Source organism: Gymnoscopelus microlampas, assembly GCF_963454915.1.
Source record: "Gymnoscopelus microlampas genome assembly, chromosome: 24".
NCBI classification, from domain to species: domain Eukaryota; kingdom Metazoa; phylum Chordata; class Actinopteri; order Myctophiformes; family Myctophidae; genus Gymnoscopelus; species Gymnoscopelus microlampas.
This window is the reverse complement of record NC_139961.1, coordinates 11,496,700-11,510,400: the sequence shown is the minus strand read 5'-3', so window position 1 is coordinate 11,510,400 and position 13,701 is coordinate 11,496,700. Positions and strand designations below refer to the sequence as shown.

The following is a 13,701-nucleotide window of genomic DNA, read 5'->3' as shown; positions in this document are numbered from 1 at the left end:
CAGAATGACACATGCACTAGTCAGCAACACAAGCTATCACGAGTCAGGTTAACGAGGTAGTGCCAGAACAGAGAACCAAGACCATGGATGATGTATTGAAAAGTAAGGTGTATTAGAACACACGCACGCACGCACGCACGCACGCACGCACGCACGCACGCACGCACGCACGCACGCACGCACGCACGCTTCCATACAGGTGGACTCCATGATACAATTATCATGAGCAATTATCATCCTATGCTGGCATGTATGAAAATGCTGAGCAGACCCATTTAACCTGAATCTGGCATCAAGCTGGTAAGAGGAAAAGATCTACAGTAAGTGACTATGATGGAGGGTTCGTCATTAGGACACAGATGGCAGGAGCTTCAGTCTCAAAGACTGCTCAACTGGCTAGTGTTTCCATAGGAACAGTGGTTAACGTGGCATCTGCATTTAGATCTATGGGAAAGACATCCGTAAATAGGGTCGGACTTTGTGGTCGAAAGGGCACAGTTGATGAACCGCGATGCTCGTGCGTTTGTACAATACAGGCATGTAAATATATATTGAAAGATAGAAGAGTAACTCTTCCTCGGGTGACTTTGAGTGTCTTTTTAAAGTACTTTTTTAGTCTTTTCTTGCCTTCATTAATAGTCGACAGTGTAGAGAAACAGGAAAAAGGGTGAGTAGGGGAGTGACATGCAACAAAGGTCCACCGGGCTCGGCATGCATGTTTTGGTAGCAATCTGGCAAGCTACTCTACACCAATCAGCATTACATTTATTGTGCATGCCTCCAGTAAGCCAAGGAATTCAATCCGTCAACAACAACTATCTAATTTTGGTTGAATTTATAACTTCAGACCCACCGTCGCTATGGGAAAAGTGTCCATAACGATATGGAGTAAGACTAGGCAAATTGTGCACTTATAATGCGCCTTTCTCCAAGTCGCAGTATTTTCAGCATGTAACCAAGTGTAAAATCAGCCATTACGACGCCATCAAGGCCTGCCAAAAAAAAAATGTGTCGACAAAATCAACTGTATTTAGTCAACTAAAACTAGACTAAAACCAAAACATTTCAGATGACTAAAATATGACAAAAACAAAAGATTGTTCTAAAGACTACGACTAAAACTAAATCAAACAACATTAACACTGACAGAGGGACTGTGTGTGTCTGGTGTGTGTGCATGAATGTGCGTGTAATAGGTGCGTGACCTATTACACACGCATTCATGCACACACACCAGACACACACAGACACTGCACCTATGACATACATGCATGCATGCGTGCGTGCACCATACACAGACAGAGTGAAGCAAGAGAGATGCAGATTGACATAACATTGACATGTCAGACAGTGACAGTGTAAGCAGGGTTTGATTTGCTGGGGGGGATACTTTTGATCCCCCTCTTCCTGTCATTCATTTTTTATCACCAGTGGGGATTATGTTTTATCCCTACTTCTTAGGATTTCCTTTTGGGAAATCCTAATCTTTGGGATATGTTTTGACCCCCCCAAATTATTTTGGGGGGGTCCCCAGATGGTTAGCTTAATGTGCAACATTGCTTTCTCATGTAATGCCTACAATTCCAAGTGCTCAGGGTGGGGGGTCTCCAGTTCAAATATGATTATTTTGGGGGGGTCCCAATTTTCCTGCCAAGGTTTGGGTTCACTTGTCCTGTTAGAGTGAAGTTATTCTGAGTGACGATCACCTTTATCCTAGGATGAAACATTTCTATCCTGATGGGAAGTGGTCTTCCAGAATGGCAATGCCCCCATCCACAGGGCATGAGGGGTCACTGAATGATTTGAAAATAATGTGAATCACACGCTATGGCCTTATTGCATAGTTTATTAATTTATTTCAATTATCAATAATAATAATAACAAAACATGCAATTTATATAGCGCTTTTCTAAATACTCAAAGTCGCTTTACTAAACAGAAACAAACATAAAAACAACTTTATTAGGAAAATAACTAGTTAAAAAGGTGAAAAAACACAAAACATTTACAATTAAAAAGGTAAAAAAAGGCGGGATTTTAATTAGGTAGGGAATGCGAGTCTGAAAGGGTATGTTTTGAGTATGGTTTTAAACGTGGCCAGGATGGGGAGCAGCTTTGATGTGAGCTGGGCGTGGTGTCGGAGGAGGTCAAAACAAGTTAAATTAGCACTGAGGACTTTATTGTGTAGATTGGGGTTCCAAAGATTAAAAAAAATGTATCAAATGGGGGTCTGTGGCCTAATGCATATCAACCTGGTGGTCCCTGAATTTACTTAATTAATATATCATTTTTGTCCCAGGGTGCAAAACAATGAAACATTTTTCTTTGGGTCAAGTTTTCTATATTTTGAAACATGAACGTGAAATTCATTTGTTTTGGCTGAAACTCCTATTCCAACACATGCGTGTTGTGTTTCCTTGTACTGTGCTGTGTTGTAGGCTACTTGTGTACTGTCATTGTTCTGTAATTGTACTGTACAGTGTTGTAAAGCAGTGATAGGATGGGACCAGGACAATTAAGGGCTCACTGTGCACTTTCATCTCTTTAATCTCAACAGACTCGTCGACCTTTCCTTTCATCTGTCTGTCTGTCTCTCTGTCTGTCTGCCTGTCTCTCTCTGTGTCTCTGTCTGTATACTCTCTCTCTCTCTCGCTCTCTCTCTCTCTCTCTCTCGTTCTCCCCGCTGTCTCCGCACAGTCTTATCAGGACTGAAGATGTTTGAATGTCAAAGACTGGAAATCCCCAAGAGCCTCAGGCAGACTTTCTTTGTTCTTTCAGCTAACCAGCTCTTCCACTAAACATGTTTTGACTATATACGTACTGTAGTATATTATGTACTGAAAATAGACTTGATAGATTGACCCTGACGTCCTTTCTACACCGGCAGGGCATTGGTCCCAAAACGCCAAGTCACTCAAACAAACGCTTATTAAAGCTGAATCTGCCCATATCTGAGGGCCCGTGTCCACCAAGATGTTTTTGGTCTGAGCGCAGCGTATGTTTTGAATTGTTTACAATGGGAGCATCGCGCCAAGCATTTATTTTTGCGCTGGTGCGTTCACGTGTGGCGTTTTTATCTGTTTGAAGCTGCTTGAAACTTGAGCTGAAATGTTTTTAACTTGAGCGTTTGGACACGTTTTTAAGCGAGCACTTTGTCATTTTCATCCGGGGAAAAAAGCCTCAGTGTACACGGACGGCCCCTAACTCCCTTTAATCTTCTGTTTTTCTGGTCAGGCTCGGACTTCCTGTGCGCCACCCATATCATCCCGGTGAAGAACGAGGAGGGCGTGGTCATGATGTTCATCCTAAACTTCGACTACATCCTGGAGGAGGGAAGCAGCGACTCGCTGGAGAAACTCAACCACACCCCACCGTCCAAAGCGGAGCAACGTGAGTAGGAGAAAGGAAACGCATCCACGCTCAGTGGTAGACACAGTACTCAACCCCAGTAATTGTAGTCAAATATTACATATATCTACAAGTGAAAGTTGCTGTGTCGTTAAATCATACATAATGATAAAATAGATAACCACTTAATTGTATTTATACTTTGGCTATTCAAAAATAGCCGATCTACAAGCTTACAGACTGGCTATTTCAATAAAAATCTAGAAAATATGTGAAAAATGTGGAGTAATAAATAAATACAGAAATCTTCTCGTATTTGGGTCCCTAGATAGCAATTTGGGAATCCCTGACATGAAAATGTTTGAGAACCACTGGGTTAATGGTCTGTCTGGGGCACTCCGTCTGTCCGGGGTCCGGATCACTGAAACATCTGCACAACAAACAGCTCCCGTTAAAAGGATTTTTTAAATCTGCTAGACAGTCAGAGTTCCTCAGACTCAGAGATGAAGTCTGAGGAAGAGCCTCGTTGCTCGAAATGTCACTCTAGCCGATTAAAAATCCTTTTAACAGGGAAAAAAAAACGCTATCAGATTAAAAAAAACTTTTAACAGGAGTTTTTTGGTGTGTGGATTTTTCCGTTTCAACTTCACTAGTTATTTCTTGATCCGGCCGTTCATCCGATTTGGTGTCTTTTGTATCGTTTCTCAGCCTACTCATTAGCATCAAGTTTTGTGAAAATCCAGTTATTTTGCTGGCAGGCAGACACACACACAAAGACAGGATTGATTATAGCAACGCTTGGTTGGGTCTTGTAATCAGTCCTGTCCATTAAAGTACCCACTTTTTTTTATATCATTTTATTTTTGCTTTTTACCCATTTTCTCCCAATTTAGTGATTATGCCAAATAATTCCTCCACACACACACATTTCTGTGTTGTCACTGCTGTTGTATCCTACTGGCTGCCAGTGAGGAGCCTCCACCGGGAGGACGTAGGGCCTTCGTTCTACTCCTCCCGCCCGACACTCCCTGCTGACAGGTGCCGCCCCAGCCTGTAGGAATACATGCAGTGACACCCTCCCCGCCCGGCTTCCCTCCCCCGAACACGGGCCAATGGTGTTCGTATACAGGTATACGCTCGACAAAGCCAGATGCACCACGATGGATTCAAACCCACAATCTCTGCGGCGGTGGGCAGATACTTTACAACTGTGCCACCCGAGCACCAGTAGCCACTTTGTTGGATACTTTGTACCAGCAACATATTCATACTTAATGTATTTCTTTTTTTAAGCACAAAAGGCCACTGTGACCATCAAATCCCCAATGTTGCTGTTACAACCACACTCTGCCAATAGAGCCTAACAAACTACCACTCTGAAAGTTTACAACATTTAACCACATAAACCCTATATACTTTGTTGACTGGGGTCCCACAGTGATCTGTATTTGTCCCCCTTCTTTTTTTCCCCCCTCTACACCAAATCTCTTTGCCTGAAAATAAGCCAATCTACAAGATGACAACGTGTCGGGTTGCAAGCTTGCTATTATGGCCGATTGTTCACCTATTATGACATGCCCAGAATAGGGATGCTAGGGTTCATGTGGTTAACAGCTGCTCTCTGTATTGTTTTACAACAAGAATAGCAATCAAAATAATGTGACAGTGTTGTGGGAGGCATTGTTGCGGCTCCAATATCCCTAAAAGACAGAATGGTGTGACTATAACAAAAAAGGAAACATTTTAATATCCAAAACACTGACTGCTTTCACCATGCTGGTAGAAGCTACACCTCCTGCATTATCATGCACACATAAAGTTATATGTCAAACACATATTCTATTTTGATGACACCAAGGCAGCCTGACAGATGCTGTGACTTGCTCTCTTTTTTTCACGGACCCAAAGAATGAATGTGAAGATTTTAGTTTCAAAACCAGGATAGTTTACCACTTCACTTTTACCAAGTTAACCACTTAACTTCGCTTGACCCAGGGGTCTGTACTTGGTCCCCCTCCTTTTTTCTCGCTACATCAAAATGCGACACGTTGTGAGCTTGTAGATTTGCCCAGCAAATGCTAGGGTTCACGTGATTAAACTCGATTTAAGGTTAATGTCTTTTCATTCAGACTCGATGTGACAGAAAAAGAAAGGGTTGATCTTGTAACGTTAAGTTACAGTTGACAATTGTCTTCCCTGTGGAATGTTGGAGGACTAAACCTGTCTTGAAATGTATGCATTGGTTGATAGATATAAGCACTTAAACATTGTAAATCTGTGTTTAACTTATTTTTGACCAAGATCAGATGATACCACTATTCCTCACACTGGGTGACATACGTTATTAAGCTCAATTCATAGTCATCAAATAAAGAACTTGTCTGCAATAGATGTTCTACAAGTTCACAACGCGTTGTACAGTATAGTGGTGCGTTGTTTTAACACTATGTAAGCTTTAGTCTTCACTACACATTGACTGAAACAGTATTATGCCATTGGTAGCTGGCTTAGCAAGTTACTGAAACATTTCATTTCCAATCTGGCACTTGAAAGGCATGCAGTTCAAGTAGAGAAGTGGGCGCGCTTCAACTGAAGAGCGTGCCTTGTGCTAAGTGGCAATGCCACATGCATGCCTGTCCGCGTGGTTCCATACAGTACATAACTATGGATTTCAGCCTGTGCATTGAGGTTGGAGGGGATGGGGGAGGAGAACAATGGAAGAAAGAGGATGGAAGGAGAAAGTGGGAGATGTGGAGGAGGAGGAGGGGTGATGATAATAATAGCAATAGCCAGCCGTGACCTTTTGTTCGTAGCTGTTCCTATGACAGCCATGCTATGGCACCGTGGCAGCAGGGACACTTTCCTGTTCACCTGCTTTAAGGACCGTGTCCACAGGAAGTGTTTTTTTTTTAGCTGCCAGCGCCTTTCTGTCATGCATTTTTCTATGGCATTGGCAAAGACGTGCTGAAGCGTTCCTCTTCTCAGCGCAGAGCGCCGCGTTTCCGTGCTTTCGGCATCCAGCAGTTTTAACGGAGCGCTCTGGTCACCCCAAGTAGAAAAAAAGTACATCTTTTGGAGAGGAGACCCGCACATCAATCAATCACTTTTTTTGACCAACCAGTCAAAATTGAGGAAAACTACAGTACGTGGAAAACTATCCTTTCCTTTCGATCCTGGCAGTGTCTGACAAACCACCCGGTCATTTACAACCTGACTTTGAAACATTACCAAAATAGGTTTAGACACTAAAAACCCTCTTATAAGGAGCCATGGGGAATGTGCAATGGGAAATGTAGCCTACAGAATTAGGATTATGCACATGAGTGCAACCTCATTGGTTGATACAGTTGGTTTGAATGTTGCATCATCGGCATCACTCCGTGCACTCGGTGTGGTTAGTAAGAAGCACTCTGGACTCCAAAGCGCTCCTCCGCTAATTAAAAAAAAAAAAAATTCTGGGGACACGTCCCCTTAGGCTTTCATATCACTGCAAACAGTTCTGTTCAACGTCTTTTCGGAGAGTGGTCGGAGAGGCTTATTGTTGGTATCAGCCGAGAACTTGGGAGGATATCCCAAGTTCTCAATGTGCTAAATGGATTGCTGAGGTAAAGCGAGTCACCTACCATCAGCTCCCAGTATTTAATACATAACTTGCCACGCCCAAGCCATGCTACTCATATGCTGAGTTGGTGGTGCCATGGGATCGAACCCATGACCAAAGTCCAAAGGCGAGTGCTCTACCAAGGAGCTACCCAGACACACTCAAACACACTTGTAAATTGTGTTAACTCTAATGAAAGTTGAAACGTCATGCAAAATATGGTTCACATCTCCAGTCGGCTGGGCGGAACTCAATATTTGGACATGACTGACTTCATATTGGTGACATCAGTGTAGAACTCCATATCTAGGCAAAGTTTAATATGGTTATTTTAGGGTGGAAGTTTGGGAACCTGTGATTTAGCACCATGGCCACGTTTTTACATTTTCTTGCGAACGATTCACGACTGGCGACATCCCGTTACATTTCACATCGTAACCTACTGCACAAGTATAAGTGTAAGCTGTTTAGTTTTGGGTTGGTTGTGTGATATGTTATTGTTGCCAACATTGACATTCAGTGGATCCAGTGTCATTTTAAGAGACACATGGGTGCAGATAGAACACCTGTGCAAATTGGCATTGTCAGGCATGCAAGCCAACAGTTTGTTTTGTGTGTGATGTCAGACCAGAGATCTGCTCAACCTTTACAAGGTGTTGCAGACAACAAGAGGTGGGAGTGTGATTCTATGATTTTCTAAATGCTTATGCATTCTGACAGTTTTACTAGCTAACGGCTTCAAGATGTCTATAGCAGGCTTGAAGAAACAGTTTCATAAAGCTAGCCAGAAGGTTAGTGAGCTGGTAGGGGGTGCAGAGGGAACTAAATTAGACGTGGACTTCAAAGTCTTGGAACGGAAAGTCGATGTGACTACCAAAGCAGTGGTGGAGGTTATCTCCAAAACATCCGAATACCTTCAGCCCAACCCGGCATCACGTGCAAAGCTGTCGATGTTGACCAGCATGTCTAAGATGCGTGGTGAGGTGAGGAATACAGGCTACCCGCAGGCGGAGACCCTGCTGGGAGAATGCATGGTCAAGTATGGGCAGGAGCTTGGAGAAGATAGTTGTTTTGGCGGAGCTCTATTGGACGGAGGAGAGGCCATAAAGAGATTAGCAGAGGCCAAAGACTCTCTAGACATCGACGTCAAACAGAACTTTATTGACCCTTTGCAAGGCCTCTACGACACAGAGCTCAAAGACGCACAGCAACACTTGAAGAAGATGGAAGGCCGTCGCCTGGACTACGACTACAAGAAGAAGCGCCAGGGAAACTTTCCAGAAGAGGAAATCAGACAGGCCTACGACAAGTTCCACGAGTCCAAGGAGGCGGCAGAGACCTGCATGTACCACATACTGGAGACCGACATAGAGCAGGTGAGCCAGCTGTCGTCTTTCGTAGAGTCCCAGTTGGAGTACCACAGACAGGCTGTCCAGGTCCTTCAGGAGCTTTCTCACAAACTCAGGGACAGAATGACCGAGGCCCAGTCTCGGCCACAGCCTCAATACACACCCAAACCTAAACCTAACTTTGGAGAAGACGACCAATCAACTGGTAGCGATACAATGATTCCACCCTCGCGTCCCAGTAGGTCTCCAGATCAGGCGAGCTGTAAGGCACTATACGACTTCGAGGCGGAGAACGAGGGAGAGCTGGCCTTCCATGTGGGCGACGTCATCGCCCTGACCAAGCAGCTCGACGAGAACTGGTACGAAGGAATGCTGCACGGCCAATCGGGTCATTTCCCCCTCAACTATGTTGAAGTCATTGTTCCCCTGTGACATTAAAGGAGTGATAATACATTTTATTTTATAGTTATTTTGAATGTATTGTCTAGGTAAATGAGGTGTCTATGACTGGGTGTCTATGACTGTGTGAATGTATGTTTAAATAGAAATGTTGTGAAAGAAAGCGGGATAGCAGAAGGTTTATTAATTAAGTACTTAATGAGTACAGAATGGAACAGGAAAAGTTTTGTGTGTGTGTGACTTAAGTTATTTTTGGGGCTTTTTCTTAAGCCTTTATTTGATAGGTATGCAGCGTAGAGAGATGGGAAACGTGGAGAGAGTGTAGAGGAGTGACATGCAGCAAATGGTCTGGCCAGACAGAAATCGTAAAGGGGACTATCAGGCATTAGAACCCATGTGATATTCAATCTAACCATTCAGTCGGGTCGCCGTGTGTGTGCGTGTGTGTGTGTGTGTGTGTGTGTGTGTGTGTGTGTGTGTGTGTGTGTGTGTGTGTGTGTGTGTGTGTGTGTGTGTGTGTGTGTGTGTGTGTGTGTGCGTGCGTGCGCCCTGGTCTCTCACTCTTACTCCTGCCCTCTTGCTCTCACCCATCGTGTGAATTGTGCAACCGTTTCTGGCAAGAACTATGTTTTTTGTTGTTGGTTTTCTCAGGTTTGGCCCCTTTATTGTATGTTGTGATTAGGCTCGGGTCGGGCTTCAACTCACTCAGGTTGGTTTGGGTCGGGTATGAGAACTTCAGAGAGGAGAGTTTAAGCAAGTGCAAAGAGAAGCAGTGATCTCAAGTGTTTTATTGTCCTAGACAAAATATGTACTGAAACAAAATGCTGTTACCTGTAATAAGAGATTTTCACACAGTATGCTGTTAGCATTTATGTTTTCCTACAAGTACTGTAATTGTAAGAAATAGAAGTCACTCTGGATGGAAGTGGTATCTGCTAAATGCCTAAAGTACGTACTAATTCTGCACAGCTTCTACTAGAAAGACACTGGAGTCATTTGCCTACAATGGAGAGCTGTATACATTTGGTTGCTGCAACTTTCGTCTGGGTCGTCAATGTCATGTGGAAATTTAATTCAGAAACCTCCTAGAAGACGGTTTAGCCCAAGGGGAAAGGCCTGTGTTAGGTGATGCTGTTGCATGCTGGGAGGTCATATCATCCTGTTTGGAGGACACGCACCCAATGACCTGTGCATCTTAGATGTAAGTCCTACCCTGAAGATGTTATTTTTCTAATAACATGTTGCCAGCGATGAACATATCATACAGATTTTTGATACATACATTTTTCATACTGATTGGCTTTAATTTGTCTTCTAAAGTTTGCGGTTGGGGCCTATTTTACTGACAAATACCAAACCATGAATGCATCGTCCACTCAACCCCAAATTTGAATCACATATTGAGACCATTTGTGGGTGTGCATGAAAATGGTTGGGGCATTTTTCCGTCATAGTAGTGCAAAGGTAGCTTTTCAGTTTATAAAAAGTTACATAGTGTAGCTTTTAGGCCCTATTGTATACTTGTACATCAGTGTTGTGCATAAATAGCCGATCTACCTGCTATTTTTGATGTTTTTGAAAATCGTTATTTTATTAAAATCGATTGTTGTCTCCGCCAGGAGACTATGTTTTCACTTTCCGTCCCCCCCCCTCGGCCAAGCTAACATTGGTCAAGCCTCACGTGACACGTGACAATACGTTGAAAGAGTGTGCTCTGATTGGCTAGTGAGACGCATGACGTATAGTGGCCTATAAATAGATGTGTCACTTTGAAAGAGTCTTGGTCTCTTTCAAAGTGAGGTAAGACAGGAATAATCACGAAATGGCGGAGTAACACTTAGGACAGGATTAATCAAGTAACACTTAAGACAGGATTAATCAGGAACAGTACTGGCGGAGACCTGTGCTCCGAGGAGCACATTTTCTAGTTTTTATTACAATCGGTTATTTTAATAAAATTGATAATTTTTGATACTCGATTATATTGATTAATTCAATTAACTGCTGCACACCACCTATACTCACCTAAAAACAACAACATAATACCTATAAGTGGGGAGACAATTTCCCCTTATTCCGGCGCTCATGGTTGAACATCCAGCTAAATCCACTACTATCTCCCTGCATAGTGTTGGCCTGTTTGTAATCGTCACCCAGCATCTCCTGCAGGATTGCTGCTGACAGACAGCTCCCCTTGGCATGTGTTGACACCAGTGTCGTTTAGCAAAGGACGCCACCTTTGCCCGCTGTCATCTCAGTGCTATCTGGCCCCAATTAGGGCTTAAAGGCTGCCAGGGGTGGCCTGATGAACCCGGTGGAGCGATGTTGCTGCCGCGGAAGCCGCGCGCCACTAGCTCATCCCAGAGCTGTCGGCGTAATAAGAGTGTTCCCTTTCCCTAGAGGCACTGTCCAACATGCTCCTGGTGCCTCCTCCTCGATCCCCTCCCTCTCTCTCTCTGTCCTTTCTCTCCTCTCTTTTGCCCTTTTCCCTCTCTCTTTCTCTCTCTCCTTCCCCCACACTGTATTTGATGAGGCCCTAATAGGGTGTGTGTGTGTGTGTGTGTGTGTGTGTGTGTGTGTGTGTGTGTGTGTGTGTGTGTGTGTGTGTGTGTGTGTGTGAGTGTGAGAGTGTGAGAGAGAGAGCTTATGGCTCTAGCTTTTTATGGAGGCATGCTCTTGAAAGCCTTTGAGTCAATATTTATGTGGAAACAGCACATTCTTGTAACTCCATGTGAACTGAAACAAAACAATTAATATATTACTCATCAAGTGTTTAGAAAATATTAAAGAATAAACACCATGGGCAGGGCAAGTTTATTTGTACAGCATATTTAGTCAAAACAATAATAATTAAATAATTAATGGATGTAAATTGAAATTTGTAAGCTGAAAATCTCTCTTGCGTAAAAGGCATGTTATTAGCCTAGATTTAAAAGTAGTTAGGGTTGGCACACGCCTCAGAACCTCTGGATGTTTGTTATGTGTGTCATAATAACTAAATGCCACTGCACATTTTTCATTTTAACTCTGGGAACAGTTCCAGGTCCCAGACAACTTGGGACTTCTTGAGGGTACATAATGTAAAAGGAGTCAGTTTTGGAATAGATTCTGACTCATAACTCACTGGGAGCCAGTACAGAGTTCTTGGAATTGGTCTCTTGTGTTCAAGCTTTCTTAGTTCTAGTTTGAACTCTATACCTGCTGTATTCTAAATGTACGTGTCTAATGATACTGGAGCTTGAGCTTTTGAGGAGACATGGGACAAGACCCAAACAGTAGTCTAACATGCCGGAGATAAAGACAAGTTTTTCTAAGTCTTGTTTAGACATGAATCCACTAACTCTTACTATATTTTAAAGATAATAACAATGGGCTGACTTTGTTATAGACTTAATATGACATTTCCCGTGTAAAGTGTGAATAGACCCAATGTTCAAACCGTAGGGAACTTCATGTTATGGTATTTTGCTCAAATGCCTAGTTGTGAATGGAGACAAAATAGTCCCTATATTGGAGATAGTACAGTTACACATACCCAACTCATCTAACCCATCATCCCTATTAGGAGCTGTGGGCACAAAATAAATTCCCCCTCCAATTTTGCACCAGCCTTTGGATTGGTAATTACACCTATTATTGTCTCCGCCAGGCCGAAGGCATGGTGGAGAGTATGTTTTCGTTCCCGTCACGCTGTGTGTCCCCCCCCCCCCCCTAGCCAAGCTAACATTGGTCAAGATTCACGTGACACGTGACAATATGTTGTCACCAATGCTTTTGATTGGCTAGCGAGACGCATGACGAAATAAAATCCTATAAATAGATGTATCACTTCCAAAAACAATTTATGTTTTTGGAAGTGAGGTAACATTGGTCAAGCTAACGGGATCAAGCTAACATTGGTCAGACAGGAAGACAGGATTAATCAGGAACAGTACTGGCGGAGACCTGTGCTCCGAGGAGCACATTTTCTAGTTGAATTTTTTTGTTGTATGGTTCAGTGTTGAGTGAAGCACTAATACAGAAATAATGTGGAGAAATGGCATAAATATTAAAATGGTTGAATAAATAAGGTTTTACATTAATATATATGATGTAAATTCCATATTGCACTTGTTTATATTATACGTTATATATTCACAGGATGTAATAGTGCTTGTAATATTTGTGCATACATAATATACGTAAAATGTTTATTTCTTTTTGTGAGTGCATGCATGCTTGCGGCATGTCTCTCGGGGCATTTGGGGGCATGCTCCCAAGCCAGTATGTGAACATGTGTGTGTGTGTGTGTGTGTGTGTGTGTGTGTGTGTGTGTGTGTGTGTGTTCGCACACACGTGTGTCCAACACTGATAGGATCTGTCCTGGCTTTCGGTTTTCTAAGGAGCACTGACACAGTTGTGTCAAAACAGCAGGGCAATCCCCTAATGGGACCACGCTCTATGAATAAAACACCATTCAGCCCTATCTGAATATCTAATGTGGTCATGAATGGCTCCAGACTTTATTTACAAGGTCGAGTCCAGGTCTGTCTCTCTGTCTCTCTGTCTCTCTCTCCCTGTCTACGCATCTGGCCTTTAGCGAGTTTGTCTTTCTCTCAGTAGTGCACTTTACTCTCCTTCACTCCTTCCATTAACTCTACAGATTCCACGTTGCATTTCTTGTTCCTCAGCTTGAACAACCCTTCCCTGCTGGTAGATGGATGCGAGTGCGGCGCTCCCATGCCTCTGCATAATTGAAGGTTTCGGCATTCCGGACGCACACGAGACTCCACACATGTAAATGTAGCCCGTTGCTCGCCATGCTCTTACAATGTTGTCGCTGCCGTGCGAAAACCTTTTATGTCCAAGGCGGTTACCTTTCAGGAAATGGAAAAAAAAGAACCTGATGGATCCAATGTAGCTATTATGTATTCATCACAAGCTCGTGTTAATGGGTTAGTATCTTATTTTATAAATATTTATAAAATAAGATACTGACCTGATGAAGATCTTGTGATGATCGAA

At 43.1% G+C, this 13,701-nt stretch overlaps 2 protein-coding genes across 3 annotated transcripts in view; both read left to right on the top strand.

The window, feature by feature from the left end:
* LOC311040547 (voltage-gated inwardly rectifying potassium channel KCNH7-like) overlaps positions 1–13,701 on the top strand; it is a gene marked incomplete at both ends in the record, with an annotated part of 127,269 nt that overhangs the window by 53,684 nt on the left and 59,884 nt on the right. Inside the window, one exon of the mRNA XM_084050878.1 lies at positions 3,235–3,390. Within this exon, the coding sequence (XP_083907004.1) occupies positions 3,235–3,390 (156 nt within the window). The remainder of the gene's footprint in view (positions 1–3,234; positions 3,391–13,701) is intronic.
* Positions 7,693–8,730, top strand: LOC311040503 (endophilin-A2-like; the record flags this gene model as incomplete). Of its 2 annotated transcripts, XM_084050829.1 has the most annotated exons (2): positions 7,693–7,885; positions 8,030–8,730. In XM_084050829.1, the coding sequence occupies 2 exons, from the start codon at positions 7,693–7,695 to the stop codon at positions 8,728–8,730; spliced, it is 894 nt and encodes a 297-aa protein (XP_083906955.1). The 2 variants fall into 2 exon arrangements, with proteins under 2 accessions (XP_083906955.1, XP_083906954.1); XM_084050828.1 differs by having other exon boundaries at positions 7,693–8,730.